The 16455-nt window shown below is 43.6% G+C and overlaps 1 protein-coding gene across 8 annotated transcripts in view; it reads right to left on the bottom strand.

The window, feature by feature from the left end:
* RAPGEF6 (Rap guanine nucleotide exchange factor 6) overlaps window positions 1–16455 on the bottom strand; it is a 123053-nt gene that overhangs the window by 63524 nt on the left and 43074 nt on the right. Inside the window, exon 1 of one of the 8 annotated variants that reach the window (XM_038186367.2) lies at window positions 1578–2581. The exons of the other annotated variants lie outside the window; for them this stretch is intronic. Within the exon in view, the coding sequence (XP_038042295.1) occupies window positions 1578–1631 (54 nt within the window). The 5' untranslated portion in view covers window positions 1632–2581. Of the gene's footprint in view, window positions 1–1577; window positions 2582–16455 lie in introns of those variants that run through there. 8 annotated transcript variants of the gene reach the window in all.

The following is a 16455-nucleotide window of genomic DNA, read 5'->3' as shown; positions in this document are numbered from 1 at the left end:
ACCACAGGGTTTCTTTTCTTGTGGTTTCTCACTTAGGCCCAAACTCTCCTGAAAGAGCAGCCTCAGCTGAAGCACAAACGTGACTAAGCATTCCCAGTTTTTAAGCAATATTACACGTCCAGACCTCCTCCACAAGGGCGGTGCGGGCTAGACGAGCTTCAGGAAACCAATCCCTTCATATTTAATGTCTACAGACTGGGAAGGAAGTAAAGGAACCCACACGTACACTGGAGACTCAAACGATGACACAGACAGGCCAAAATCTGCCAACGTGACCACTGAGGCTCGGAGTCATCACAAGCACACCAAGTCCCTCTGCCTTCCAAGTCCCTGCTGCTCCCCTCGGCTTTGGCTGTTGAAACACACACAACAGCCGAGATGGGCCACAAATGGACCCCTATCCAGATATTAACAGTGGCAACTGCACTTGGAAACCCTAAATCCCAGCATTTCCCACCCATCTGCTCTGAACACAGTGGGTTTCCATTTACATCGTCAGATGTAAAAAAAAAAAATAAGCAGGGAAAACCCCTTATGCCCATGAACTCCAAGCACCCATCTTGACTTCTGTCTTGTGCCTCTCCAGGCTGCCCCGTCGCTTGGTCCCTAAAACTGAAGGGCCCTCAAACTTTTGGGACCGAAGTCAAGAGCAAAATTTCTTGCTCCAAAGTCACTGCTGCATCTCATGATCTCAACCCACTGCCTTCGAGCACTGCTGGCTTTAACACACAAGAAAGTTGCACAACCCTTGTTCTAGCCTGCAGGAGCTTCTGCAACATAAATACGAAAACTGTAGGAGAAAAGGTGTATTTGACTGGCCTCAGCTTTGTAAGTCAATTCTTGTGTCTTGGGTTATTGTACTGGGAGCAGTCTTAATAAAACACCAGTCACTCCAGTAATTTTCTGAGAAAGCAAACCAAATTGCAGGAGTCTGACAAACAGTATATTTATATATAAATTCTTAATTTAAAGGCTTTTATCTCAGTAGGTTGGTTTGCTCGAAGGTTCTAGATTTCATTACCTTCTTTAAAAGAAACACTATTCCCTCCCCAGCTTCGCAAAAATACTGCATCTTCAAACAGCCAAAATAATTCCTGTCCTTTAAAGCTAATTGTAATTACACAGTTTGGCTAAATAATTAACCGATTCCATAACGATGCACAAAGGAAGCAGGCAGTACAGTCTCATACAGCTTGAAAAAATCAGAACATCGGTGGGTTTGCATATCAATATTTTCAAGTTAGCAATAACGACAGACAGTCATAAAAATGTTATACTTGCATCATACTTGTTTATGTATTAATAGGCTAAAAAGCAAGCTTTACACATTTTGTAACAAAATGGCATTTTTATACTTCCTGTTAATCTGTGAGCTCTTAGTGTATAAAACAATTTCAAGATTTCAAGGTCCCCCCTTCCCGTTCAGAAATTATTCTGCCAGAACAGTCCATGCCCAGCCAGAGCCCAGCATTTCACCCGAGCAGCACTCGGCTTTGGAGAAGTGAGCATTTGCACAGACAGCACCACGGCTGTCAATACATTTCAGAGAAATGCATCACAGACAAAATCGTACTTACTTTGGAGGCCCACGGTTGCAGGCAGTTGGCATAACATCGAACGAGAAAAGCCATTTCTTAGGCTGAGAAAAAAAAGTTTCCTTTCTCAAATAAAAGTCTCAGACGAAAAATATTTAGTAAAATCCTCTCTGGATTCTCTTTAAAAATCATAAACCAAAGCAGCAAATATACAAGTATGCAACTTGTCAGGCTTGAATTTCACACTGAATTCGATTACAGCTTCTCCTGTGTCAGAGTAGTTTTCAGTGTTGCAGTGAGTTAGCAGCAGCAGCAATTCCTATAAAAATGTTCCAGTTTTAACAAGCACATAAATTCAAGTCAAAATGTTTCCTAGCTTTTCAAATACAAATATCCATAGGTTCCCCCAGGCACGAGGCGCGTACCCAAAAAGTGCTGCTAAGATTGAATTAATTCTGAAATGGATTAGAATTGCAGGTTAGAGCAACAATACATAAAAAGGTGAGATAAGAATTCTTCAAATTCCTTTTTTCTCTTCACTGAAATGCATTAAGAGTGGCTTATCTTCAGGTTCACTTTTCGGAAACTTCACATTCATATTGTAGATCGAAATTTGCAAAGGTTCTTCAGCATCCTAGGCAATTCAGGAATCCCACGCCCTGGATATTAAAGTTTCTTCTTTATACTCTTGTCCATCATAACTGCAAAATTGAATTAGTGTCCAGACTGTAGCTCCAGGATATATGCTCTAACAGGTTTGCACTGTGGAATGTATTAAAAGCCTCTGCAATACAAACCCTTTTCTCTTTTACCCCCCCCTCCTCTTTTTTTTTAATGCAGTTTACAACTCCGCAGTGTTGCTTAGTATTCTAATGCATCAGCCAGATACTACGGTTAATCCACGCCTAGCTTTTCCAATTAAAACACTTCTGTAATGCACGACAAAACAGTACGTCCATGGCTACAGCAAGACTGACTGCTGGAGTCCTAATTCCTACTATCTTTGCTTGCTTCTCAGCAGCTCCCTCAGGAGAAGCTCCCATCGATTGGATGCTCCGCAGCAAGATGAAATATCTAATAAGGAGGAAAGAGAGTGGGAGGGGAACCGAGCTAAAAGGATGACATCACCTGTATAGAAAGCCTTTAGAAACTGCATTAGATCAATTGGCTACTGTATCTGCAGATGCAGCCAGCAGAGCATCTTTATTGACCTAATATAAACACACATATCGGTACAGCAACTGCTCAGCAAAACACCCCTGCTCTACGTTACATTTTATATCGTTTTAGGATCTACAAATGCATATGCTGCAGCCCTGAATATTTTTTTTTTTCTCTAAATCAGCTCAAAAACCCTGAAGCTCATACATCTATTAAGGCTTTCAACAGCATTTAGGTGAATCATTTCTCATCTTTGCATCCAAATTTAGAAATAAGGAAAGGTAGAAAAAAAAAAATCTGCAGACACTCACATGTGTGCATGCATGCACAGATACACCCATAATCAAACAATTTCTGCTTTTATATACATGTCATACAGGAATCTCAACATTTCTATCTCATCCTATCCACCCATCAGCAGATCTTTATCTAGAATGAGAAGGAAATTCCTCTTTGAAAGGTGATGTTTCTAATATTCATCATTTTTAGTGGGCTTGAAACATGTTAAAAGTTAGGTTTGCTTTCTTCCAATCAAGACCAATTCCGTTTGTAACAGAACTGCCTTAATTCTGCAGTACTCAATTTAGTTTGATCATTTCTTTTTGCCACTAAAAACTGAAATATTTGTCAGCAGCTCAGTGCCTTGGATGGCAGCCCAGCCTGCTGGAGAGCTGCTCCGAGGAAGCACCTACGAGATCCCACACCTTTGAGCTGGGGCTGCCGCGATGCTTTCAATTCCTAGAAGGCAAATGTCTGCTGCTGCTGCGCGAGGGGAGGGGAGGACGGGAGAGGACAGGAGCAGAGGGTGCTGGCTCTGCCAAAGCCAGTATTTAGTTCTCAGGATCGTTTACTTCACCTGCAAGAAGGGGCACTCACTGTTTCCGTTTTCTTCTCTTTGGAAAGAATTTTCATCGCCACTTCTTCTTATTCCCCGTTTGCATCAGGCTCGGGTTAATTCTCCAAAACCGAATGCCAGCTCGAAGGCCATACCTTCCACGCAGAAGAGGATCTTCAGAGAGTGGCCTGGTGGCAGCAAGGGCCAAAAATCCTTTTTCTGGTCTTGTTTGCTTGCTCCTGAATACTGAGTTGGACCATTGGAGGCGATCCACAGAAAGCTATTCCAACAGACGGACACGTGGAAGAAGATCCCCACACTTCAGAAGCCAAGTTCCAGCACCAGGACACCCCACCCCGTCCCAAACCAAAGGCTGCATTCAGCAGGCAGCCAGCAGTTGAATTCTTCCAGGCGTACGACCCAAGTTATGACCAGAGCTGGGCCTTAGCCCAAGGGAAACCCCTCCCCTGGCACCTTCCGGAGCTGCCTTAAAGGACAAAAATTAGCACTGCCGTCTGAATTCACCTAACCACTGCCCAGCAATGGAAACGGTAATGGATGCAGCCAGGATTCATAAACTAACGGGGTTTAATTTATACCAAAACATAAAGGAAAAATCGAACTTCAGTCCTGCTCTTGCAAAATTTGCAAAGCCAATGGCTGTTTTTAAAAGCTGAAAGATTTTCAGATAATTCCTTTAGCTTTTGAAAGGCATTACACCAGCTACGTAAATAGCTGTTTCCTTTACTGCTCCTTCAATACTAAACAATAGCCCAGCCATCAGCTTCAACTCACATACAACTGTATCGCATCTGTCCTAATAATTCACATTTTTTCCTAAATCAAAAGCATCTTAAGCATCAAATATAAAGCCACGCTGACAAATTTCCAGTAGCAACAAACGTCCAAATACTTCCATGCAGCGTTACCTGCATTATTATAGTTACCACCATCACAATTTATATCAAGGAAAAAAAAAAAAAACAGCCAAAGGAAACCTCTCCCTGCCTGCACGCACACCGATAGCACACAAACTCTCCCCCCCTGAACTAACCCGGGCAGATATTCATCTCCCGGCTGCATTTTCAACCCACTGCATTGTGCATGAAATTCAATCCACTAAAGGTTTTGGCGTGGATGCCATCTTTTACAACTACTGTAAACACGAGCTCAATAATGGGAACAAAATTCTATTTCCTTCTAGTTTTGCCTTTAAGTGAGGATGACATCATCCCTCTGCCCGCGCCGCCAATGAGCGCGGCGGCTGCGTCCCCGGGGATGCAGCCAGCTCCTGCGCAGCCCAGCCCGCCCGCGCCGGGGAAAACCTGACCTAATTCCAGGCTGGAGCTTTTGGGGCATCCCCCCACTAATTTCTGGGTTTGAACGCACGCGTCCCCGCAGCCCCCGGCCGCCCGCAGCGCGACGCGCTGTGGTTATGTATATAGGAGCCGCTAAATGATAAATCTCAGACCTAAAGGAACTTGGAGGTGGGAAAAAGCAGATACAAAGCCTGCTCCATGGCGATCGCAAGCAAAATGCTTGTGAGGAACAGGCAGAAGCACAGGCAGTAAATCGCCTTTCTCGTTTGAAGCAGGATTCCAGGTTTTCAGAGAATCTTAAGGGAAAAAAATCTTTGGTATGCAGCCTCCGAATTAAAAAAGGTCTTTGTCTCTTAACACTGGTTTCTTTTCACGCTTGAAGCATCACTCCATATGTTTCTGTGCATCACATTCCCTTTATCCTCCCATAACACTATCTGAATCCTCCTTACTGTTAGCTAAACCTGCATGTTCCAATTGTCTAACAAGGCTAAGTCACTGCAAAAGGGGCTGGTTGCAGAAGGGCAGGAAGGCCTTCCGTAATTCCAACTCACGTTCGGTGAAACAGGATTAGAGCCCCCTCTCATTTAAAAAGACCACAAACTGAAGTCCCACAAATCAGGACGCGTTCATGGCTGGCAGCAGCAGACACCCCTCGAACGGCACTTGGCCCTGATCAATCACAACACACGAGCCCGCGGCGAAGGCGAGCGGCGATCCGAGAGCCATCGCTGGGCTGGCTGGGGATGCGCAGGCTGCCGGCGTGCCAGAAACCTTGCTGACTTCTGTCCCTTTGTCCTCCGAGCGAGCCGCCTGCTGGGACGCCGTCCCCGCGTGTCCCCCAGCAGCAGCAGGCCCCCCGTCTGCTCCCCCACCTCTTCCCCCCCTTTCCGAGGGCAGCAGCGAGCGCAGAGCCCACGGAGGGGGCTGGGGAGGGAGCCCAGCTGCTTGGAAAGCAATCTGTCACCCTGCACGCTCAGGCAAAGATGTTTCAGGCTAAAATAATTCATTCTGGGACAGTTTTTGCGAGCGGGAATTGCCAAACACAGCAGCCTAATGCAGAAATATTTTAGGCATTAGTGGCACCTGCATCAAGAGGTTATTCCAATATATTTGAGCACTTTAAATCTCTCTGGAAAGGCAGGCGATATGAGCGGGGAGCTCTGTGCGCAGTGCCAGCTGCGGCATGAGCTGGATGCGTCCCCATGCTATGCTGGCAAAGCTTGCTTGATTTAGTGTCACTGGCATGCTTCTCTGATTTTTCCCCACCATTTAACTTCGGCATCTTAAATGAATCACTGTACTTTGTGGCAAGGTTAGCCCCTCCGTAGGGCTTCTCAGGAATTCCTGTTTAAAGGAAAAAATTAAAAAGAAAAAAAAAATACAGCTCTCCACCCTGTTCTTGACCCTTTTACACAAATGGAGGCAAACGAGAGTGGCGCTGCGAGCTCCATTCCTCCTTCAGGGTGACATTACGTGCTGCAACCGCTTCCTTCTGTACATCACTTTCCGCAGCAGCACTTATGAACACGCCGTAGAAAAATCCTGCTGAAAGATCTGTAGGATTCATAAGTGGTATGAAAACCCGATCCATCCTAGGGGAAGGAGGGAGGGGGAGAGGGAGGGAGCGGAGCGGGAGGAGAGACTGTCATCATAACTAAAGTGATGTAAGCTTCTAAATATAGAGCCAGCAATACAGAAGGAACAATAAAAAGGCACCATGGATTCAATTTCTCCATCGCCGTCGTACCACCCCGGCCATCCTTTTTCAGCTGTTGTGTTAAGCATGGAAAGGTCATCTCCTATTTGCAGAAATTCAGATTTATACGTTTTATAATACTTTCTTAAATATGTTTATAAATTACAGCTCTCCCCTGCAGATCTCTGCTCGTGCAGGCTCCGCAGAGCCAGGCGGCATGATCAGCATAGCAAGCGAGGACAATGCCGGCATGTAGAGAGGGGGGAAGCCCCCTCCGCCACAGACTCAAACAAAAAGTTCCTTGCTACGGTTTGAGCAGAGGTGATTCATATCACGCTCCCCCCCCCTTCCTTCCTGACACCTCATTTCGGCAGGGGGTGGGGAGGTTGGGGAAGGTACACAGCCCAAAATTCCCTGGTGATGAGAACGAGTGGACACCAACCCCGAAAGCAGATGGGTTGGTTTGTGGGGCTGAACCGCCCAGAGATACCACAAGCACAAAATCTCTAAGATCCTGCACCAAAACTTCACAAGCGCTTTTGCAGTTTTGCTCATTAAAACATTCCCTTCATCTAGCCTCAAAACCGAAATCAGAGCCCAAACCAAACTCCGACCTGAACACATCGTGTTTGTTCAGCTGACACCTTACTGGGACGCCGGACAGAGTTTCTGATTTGGAAACTGAAAATCCCACCAACGTATATGCTCGTTTTCATCCTGGAAGTCACCTACGTTTTGCAGTTGATATGAAATCAAACATGAAGTATCACTTTTTCTTCCCACATTTCTAAAACTACATCCCAAGTTAAATGATCTGGTTAAGGCGATTCAGACCACAAGGTACCAGCACCTCTCCCATAAGAAAAAGGCTTCTGATTAAATGACCTTGAGAACAATGCATTAACTCCACAGATGAGGTTATAATCATTAAAACGCCACTTCCAATGTTTTTTCTGTCATTTTTCTGGAGGATTAACACCAAACCGAAGGCCTGAGAGCAGGAGAGGGCAGGAAGGGTTTGACTCCTCCTACCACTATCGGAGAAATTTGGGGATCTCTCTCTACGTGAGGCTGATTTTAAACAGTCAGCTTTCATTTCGTAGCCGACAGGGAACCCGGCCTGCAGATTGCATGTGACGTGAATGTTATCTCGGGCACAGCACCTCACAGACACTTCTAGCCAGGGGCAGAGCCGTGTCTGGAGGCAGTGTGGTGCTCTCTGCGTGCAGCCTCCGTCACCAGCTGCTCCTGGGCTCCAGCTGACCCCAGGCAGGGGGAACATCGGGGTTCCTGGCCTGGGGCTGGGTCAGCGTGGTGTTCCCCATAGCACCAAGCATGGACCCGTCTGCAATCCGGCCCTCCCAAAACCCACCGTGTTGGGGAAGCACAGCCCAGACCCTTTACCACACAAATTGCCTCACAGCACAGTGATTTCCAGGCTTTCTCACTACCTGGCATGATTCAGCCCCTATTTATTGCCTTCACAAAGGGAAAGCTCAGTCAGATAACAACAGGACAAGGGGGGGGTGGTTTTAAACCAAAAGATGGGAGATTTAGATTAGAGGCTGGGAGGAAATTCTTCACTCAGAGGGTGGTGGGGCACTGACCAGGCTGCTCAGAGAAGCTGTGGGTGCCCCATCCCTGGAGGTGTTCAAGGCCAGGCTGGATGGGGCCCTGGGCAACCTCATCCAGTTGGTTGGAACTGGGTGATCTGTAAGGTCCCTTCCAACCCGAGCCATTCTGTGATTCCATGAAAGCTGGCTACGCTTGTGGAAATTTTTCCTTAGCATCACTCAGGCTCCCTTCTGCCACTGAGAACAAAGCAGCAGCAGAATCCCAGCTATTCTCACCAGATCCACAAAACTGATCTCAGCAGATACAGCAAGGGCTTGGCCAGAGGACATACCGACACTGCAAGTTGACAAACCACCGTGCATTTCATCACTGCTGCTAAACAAATTTTAAAGGACACAAAATCAAAATCATAAAAGCAATATAAGGGTCTAGTTTGTTGTGGCTACAATACCTCGAACAAACAAAAAAACATAAAAGCTTTAACAGTCAGCAATAGAAGGCAACTCTGACTTGCAAGAACGAAGTTCCAAGAAGGAATTAAAGCTACCCTGATTGACCCATTTAGTCAGAGACTTCATTTAATCAGCTATTTCAATTATTTCATCTGTCAAATATTTCCCCATTAACAAAAGTTTCTACATATCAAATGTAGAATTACAAATGCTGTTAAGAGTCATTAGAAATAGCAGTCAGTTCTAAGCCAAAACCAGACAGATTCTTCTAGCTGTTCTCTCATACAGACAGTGGTTGCATGCCAAGTTTTTCAAGGAAAACGGTATCCAAATGCTTGCACTATGGACCGACATTTTCTGATGATGATTTTAACTGAAAATTGCTCCGAATATTCTCAAGTCACCAGCTTTGGGCCAGAAAGCTTCCGCAGAACATTTGTAAGTTGACGCAAATTTCCATATTCTAAATTAGAAGAACATTTTAACTTAACAAAGATGAAGACAACAGTATCACAGTGCTTTAACGAAGTCCTTTAGTGTACGTGATGTTCAGCCCAGCAACTCCAACTCCCAGCTCTTCAGGATAAAATACAAAATGACTTTTCACAAAGCTGTTCCTCTCCAAGGCATAAGCCCACAAACAAGTGAAAGGCTGACTTGGCTATAAATGAGCGCATAAGCAGGCTGCTTACTTCATTACAGCACACTGAACAGAAACAGCCCAGGTGGACGGCAGGAAACAAAGATTCGTGCCTGCTCCCATCCATCTGCACGCAGGCTACCAGCTTGCTGCCTACTCCCCCACCAGTTTCTACAAGACACCACTCGCTTGTCATTTCAAAACACTGAAATAATAAAGTAATGTTAAAAAGAAAGATCTGACAGCACTGCAACTCACACACAAAAGGTTTTGAAGTCCCTGACAATGCCTGATCAGGTACATAGCGCTGCTTTCTGCCATTAAGCACCAGAATGACATTACACAGCTATGAGCAGTGGCCACAACACTTGCACATCATTCTCAATCTATTTTGCATAACAGGCTGCTTATAAAGAATTAATGACTTTGGAACTGCCACCCAACCCCTTAGGGTCCATCAAAACAGAGATTAACTCTCTGAACATGCTACATAAAATATTTTCTCAGGCATTTTCCAAGGAACTAAGTTAATTTCTGTGATGGTGTAAATTTGTCTATGTGGTGAAAGGATAAGAAAGAAACAGATAACTGATTACTGTGTGGAGAGCACTTCAGTAATTACATTACGTTTTATTTGTTATGCGTGCTAATTTGCAAGATATCTAGATTTTATTTTTATTCATTGATATATTTAAAGATTCTTCAGCCACAAGCTGCCATCGAACAAAACCAGGCACAACAGCAAATCCCAGCCCCAGCTCAGGGCAAGGTCCGAGCAGCTCCCTGCTTCCATCCCAAACAAAGGCACGGGGAGGTTTCCCTGAGGACGGGCTGTGCTCAGGATCAGTTTCCCCATCAATTTTTAGTATCTTGTTCAAGAAGCAAGGCTCTCGGTGTGGCAAACCACAAAGCTGTCTGTCTGTCCTGCAACATCCTGGCTCACAGCAAGACATGCTGCACACCACCACCAGAAACCCAGCCAGACCTGAGAAAATACAGGTGCTTGCCTAAAATAAACCCTCCAGCGTTTCGGTCTAAGCTAGTTTCATTTTTGCAGCGCTCTTCGGTGCTGTTCGCAGCTGCATGTGTCACCTCAGAACTGAGGTGATTTCTGTAATTCACAGTTTCTGTATAATCTGGTTGTCACGGCTGTAAAATCTTCAGGGAAACTCCTGAATACGTTTTGAATAATTACAAATCCACCTCAGTATGGATAAATTGGGGTTTACATACTGCATATGTTCTTTAAAGAAATAACTTGAGAACACAGATTTTAACAGAAGGGAAATAATTTTAGTATGTTTTTACTTATTTCGTGCATAGCACGTCAGTCGTTATTCTTCAGAAACCTACAGACACTCGTTATCTGGTTGGGGAACCACCAGTGGCCTGTGGAAATTACCAGGAAACATTTGCACACAAGGCACACGAGGGCCGGTGTTTTTGTAATGACCGCCACAACCGGTGACAGGCACACAAGGAGCCCTGGGCAGTAACAGGGCCAACACCACGAGCCAGCAGAACCCACACACGATTCTAGATTCAGTGGGCTGAGGAAGAGGCTGCCCTGATGTCCCTGCACCTCAGAGATGCTCCTCTCAGACGTCATTTACAGCCTCGCCCCCAGAGCAGCACCAATTCCCCTTCCCAGAAAGCTGGGCCTCGCCCCCTCCTAGCCCCACAGGCCTGCCCCGAGCAGCGACACACAGCTGAGCAGACAGCTTTATTTAGATGTGGGCCACCACGAAGCCGGAGCAGGCTGCTACAGAAGTAAGCAAGCTGCGGCCACAGCTTCTTGTTATCGCTGGAGGAAGAGGAACACAAAATGGCAGGAGCGCAGCGGGGCTGCCAGCAGTGGCTACAGGGACGAGGTTCTCACAGAGGCCATGACCGGCCTGGCTCAGGGAGCACCCACACACACCGAGCTGGGATATGACATACACCACCGAAAATGTAAGACAAACTGGAAGAGAGAAAACCCTCCATTGTAGGAAGGAGCAGGAAGAAGGAACCTGCATGATCTCCAGAGAACCTCCAGAGAAGCTGCCAGCTGCAGGGGGTTCGGTACCCACCGGGTACACAGCAAGACTCGTGGATTTCAGCAGGATTGAAGTTTCTTTCTGACTCGTTAGATAATAAAGCCCAAATTGTCGAACAACAACAAAAAAAGTGACAAAAAGAGGAAATGGGAGGGGATAAAAACACGTTAAAAAAAACAATGAGCTGGAATCATCACCCAGCTCTAAAACAGGTCCAGAAGTGATTTCAGCCACTTGCAGATTAGCCCCAGCCCCACAGAAATTAACTACTGATGTTCCAAGTAAAGGGATGGTAGCTGATGCTGCATCAAGGCTTAACAAAAGGCATCTGGGGGCGTGCTGTAGATCAGTATTAGTTGGTTTAGATCAATAAAAGGTACTATTTCAGCAAATCTACCTGGCAGTTAAAAATAGATTATAAAACACCCATAGCATTTAAAAGGGAAAGGATCAGTGATGGGAAAGAACCTAATGGGCTTGCTGCAACACATAAAAATGTGCTTAACCCCCTACAATTGTGAGATACCCTATACTAACCGCAGCCTCTGACAGGATTACATTAAGTAATGATCACAGAACAAGAAACTTGCCACTCAAGCAGTCCTCGGGTGACAGGCTGCTCTGAAGATAAATGCTTCCACAAGGTTCCTGGAAAAATTTTACATGATGTGGTATTAAGATAGTGTCCTCAAAACTTAGTATTCTAATAAATCTCTTAAACCTCATCATCCTCTTGTAAGAGTTTAAAAAAAATGTAAGTTTGCAAGTCTGAGAAAGGGAATTATTAATAAAAGTTTTCTAGTAATTTATTTTGTTCTAGGATGAAAAAAATACATCATATTGTGGCCGCAACTCAATGGAAATGTGTATTACATCTTTTATGTACTATTTTTAGAAACACAAATATTCTTCTCAAAAATCAGATAAGAGAAACTGTCAGAAATGCGTGCAAAGATTTTAAACTCTTAAAAGATACAAGTTTACAGGTTTGATGGTCATGGAGAAGTTTGTATCCAATTGTTAAACCCCATTTGGTTTTGCTCACTGCAAGAAATATAAACACAGAATTTACTGTAACTCAGGTTTTATTTTGTAATAGAAAATGTTTCAAATATTTATCTTTACATTCTCAATATTTGATCCAAGATGAAAAAAGCAATTGAACTTCTAAACATCACCAGAGCTAACATTAAACATTTCTTCCTAGAACTGTTAATGTAAAAAGTCATCTGTTTTTAGTCTGGCTGTAGGTTTTTGTGTACCTGCTGTATGTTCACTAAGGTTTGGAACAGAGCTGAACAAAGACGATCAGAATTACTTCTTTTTCTTTTGCAATGAAAAAATACAGTTGCATTATTTATTGGCTTGAGAGCTAGACTCAGAAGTAGGAGTGACTAAATATTCATCGTAGCTGTGATAATGCCCCGCTGCATGACCCTGGTTACTGTCTGGATTCTTATCTATGTTGCAGACAGTCATATGCACAAAGAGAGCCTATCTCCAAGAAGATATGCAACCACACTAACAAATAATCAAAAGCAAGAGCAGGCATTATTAAGACCAATGGCACATTTATATCTAATTCACTAAGTCTGACAGGACTTTTCTCCGGTTGACTGCAGCTAGCGGACACCTTCCAGTGGGAGGTGGCCCTGCCCATAGCAGGGGGATGGAATGAGATAATCTTTAAGGTCCCTTCCAACTCAAACCATTCTGTGATTCTATCCCAACCTCACCTTACCCCACAGCGAGGACATCACCCACGGTGACCTACAACATGCAGATGCTCATCAAGTGACGAAAGCAAAATACACAGGGGCAAAGAGATCCCACGTCACCGCAGCGGATGCTCAGCCAGCCTCAGGTAGACAGCTGCTGCTGCCATCACCGCAGGCAGCAGTGCTAGTTCATGTCCTGGGAAAGGCATTTGGGAAGCCTTTCACCAAACTCACTTTTATCCCCAGGGCATTGCTGGCAATGCAGTAGCAGGAAAAACCCTGTCACAGATACTGGGAACTCCTGAGAGCAGGAACCAGCCCTCAGCCAGTTCACCTGCTTAATGAGAGCAGGTTGAGCATCATTTGCATACATATTGTAAGAAGAAATTCATGCCATTATGCACTTTAAAGATAGAAGCAGAAATATAAACCTGTTCAGTTTGACAGAGAAGAAAGAATATTGTTAACGTACATTTGCTGTATTTTCCTGCAAGAAAAAAAAAAACTTTTAAAAACTTATTCAGGAGGCAACCAGAGTTCTTGTGAAGCACTATTGTTCTATGAACCATAAAAACACAGTCAAGGAGTCTGAAGAGTAACTCCAAAGAAACTAACCAGATAATCAACTTTTAACATTGAGTCAGCTGTCATTCAAGCAAAATTAAAAAAAAAAAAAAAAAAAGATACTTATTTGAATGTCAAATACCCTAAAGATATACAATTAAACTGAGTATCAGGGCTCTTTCACTTAAATAATATGCATAGGAGAAAAAGCTTCAAATTTGGTATTAATAATTGAAAATATTGAAGAATCCGCACACAAATATTTATCTCATGGCCAACCACAGGGATTTCCACAGAACTCATTCCAACAAGCAGCAGCAGGGAGCTCCATGTGAGAAGTCAATGCAAGCTCATGTCACAACCTAGTGGGTAATGTTTTACGATTACGGTGAATCCTTGTTTTTATAAATATTAACCGTACTATATTTAGTGAGCAGAGATTTACAGTTAAAGGAGTTACTGGAGACTGCATAGATAATTCCCCCTCAACAGAAGTTTTCTTGTATTTGCTTTTAATTGTCAGAGGAAAAATTCTGAGCTGGAATAAAGCAACACCACCCATCAATACCTATCTGTGTTTTCTTCAGAAAGCAGAAAACCACCTGTGCTTGAGCAATTAGGAGCTTCAAAACTTAACCAGCAGCATGTTGTGTACTCTGTAGCATTATACCACTGGAGCCCACACAAACTCCTTGTGGACTGTGCATAAAGTACCAAGCCCTCTGATCAAGCAGGGCTCACAAAAGGTCCATCAAGCCACATTCAGCATCTGTCAGACAGCATTCAGCAACAGGCTGGAGAGTGAAATAAAATGCTGCATTTATTCATTAGTATTATGCCAGAGAGGAAATGTGCTGGCAAGTTTGTAAACAGTTTCCCCACTCTGGCAGAAATGTTATTGTAAGTTCTTGTCAAATAGGAGTTTCATTCAAAAACCCTCCTCCTCACCCTGCCCATACTCCAACAGGTTGGAACACAGGGTTACCTTATAAACCCTGCTCTTCAAAATCAGTGAGAACCAATGGACACGTATTAGCAGACTCCTATAGGCAAGAGTTAAACCCAGGCACAGAACAAACCATACACCTCAGGAAATAAACATTATTTTAACAGATTAAAACAGAATATGGAAAAAAATATAGGCATCCTTTGTTTTGTTTACTTGTCAAACAGGCAGCTGGGTTTGATTTCTTAGTCATCTGTTGAGTTACAAATTACTTTTCGCTACACCAAGTGCTGTGACTATGACACTTTCCAATTAGGAGTTTATAGGCTAGGAAGCAAGGCTTGGTATTTCAACGCAGGCTGCTGAAACCCAACAGCTAGCAGATTTTGTTTCAGAAAGGTGGTTTCCTGCCACTTAGCACTCAGTCATCCAGGAAAACACCTAGCAGTGTTAACAGGACTCTTTTATATATTCCTAATCAAGTGACAAAATCAGATTTAGGAATATTCTGCTGCTTTATGAAGTTTATAACGTTTCCCATCAAACAGTGATCAAAATACATATTTTTTAAATCTGATGAAGCCACCAGATTTGCAACAAGAAACTGTATGTGCAAAGACAGACACGTACTCCACGTGGTTGTTAACATAAGAAATAAATCAACACAAAGAACCCTAACAAGGTCATCATTTGTTGACTAATCACAATCCTGCAAGAGCAGCACACTGACTCCTTGCATCAATAACTGACAGTCTCTGAAATCATTTAAGGAAGCGTGTAATTTCGTAGTTCTCAGACGAGTCCCTTCTCATGCACCCTTCCAGGCAAGCAGCACAGCAAGCACCAGCGTCAGCTGCTCCTGAGGATCTCCTCCTCCTGGCACTTAAGCCTAACAATTATTTTTTGTGTGCTTATTCAATGTTACAGAAACACCAAGCAGCGACTTGAAAAAAGAGGGAGATTTTCACACACAGATCAAACTCAATTCCTAATAAAGCCTTATGTAAGTCATTCAGCCCAGAACCTGAGGATTCAACATCTCATTTCATCAATATAATTCAGATTAATGAGCAGTGATAAAAAACATGCAACAGTTCTTGAAATGAGATGGCAGAGGATGTTAAACTTCAAGTAGCATATTCTTTTTCCTGTCGCAGCAACGTGAGCTTTTCTGCTTAGCTGACAAATGCCAAACTAACCTTTACCCACAGAAAAGCAAAGCTGTGGAAAGTCTAAAAATCACCCACCTGCATTACAACAGCTAGCAACATGAAAAAAAAACCAGCAGTTTATTCCAAAACAGAAAAGATGTCTTAAGTTTCTAGCTAACTGCACACTTCAGATATTTTAAATTTTAACAACTAAGAAAGGTTTTGCACCACAAAGGGAGATGAACAGGAAGACAGGAGAAAGGGTGAGAAACTGAGGTGTTGTTTTTTTTGTGTGTGTTTGAAGACTAATCAAGGTCTGTGAATTTCGATTTTAGCATTGTCTTCAAAGAAAATCAAAGTATCCAGAACAATTATTTCCAATGAAATAATTTGTCTAGATCACATATAAATCCTGCTAGTAGCAGGAAGTTTGTACGTGAAAAAATAATGGTGAAGAGAAACCTTCATAAAAGCATTGTGACCTCGAAACCACAGCTGTACGTGCCTTCACACAGAACAGATTATGTAGTCTGTGATGGTGTGTTTTTTTTTTTTAAAGTAGCAAACGAGTTGCCATTACTCTGTTTGATGCCTGAATTACCATTATGCTATTTTTAATCACGTAAATGTGACAGAGTACCACGATAGTGTTATTACTTTATTGAACTGCATTTGTGATTGACTCACCTCAAAACATAGCCTAAATTTATCAGGGACAAAAAGAAAACCACCAGCTGCTCTGTCTTACCAGAGGACCTCCAGTTACAGCCAGCAAAAAGCAAGAACCGTTTCTCTATCCAGCAGAAACATTAAGATTTATT

The sequence above is a fragment of the Anas platyrhynchos genome, chromosome 14 (genome assembly GCF_047663525.1).
Source record: "Anas platyrhynchos isolate ZD024472 breed Pekin duck chromosome 14, IASCAAS_PekinDuck_T2T, whole genome shotgun sequence".
NCBI classification, from domain to species: Eukaryota; Metazoa; Chordata; class Aves; order Anseriformes; family Anatidae; genus Anas; species Anas platyrhynchos.
Note: the sequence above shows the minus strand (reverse complement) of the source record. Positions and strands in the feature narration are given on the sequence as shown.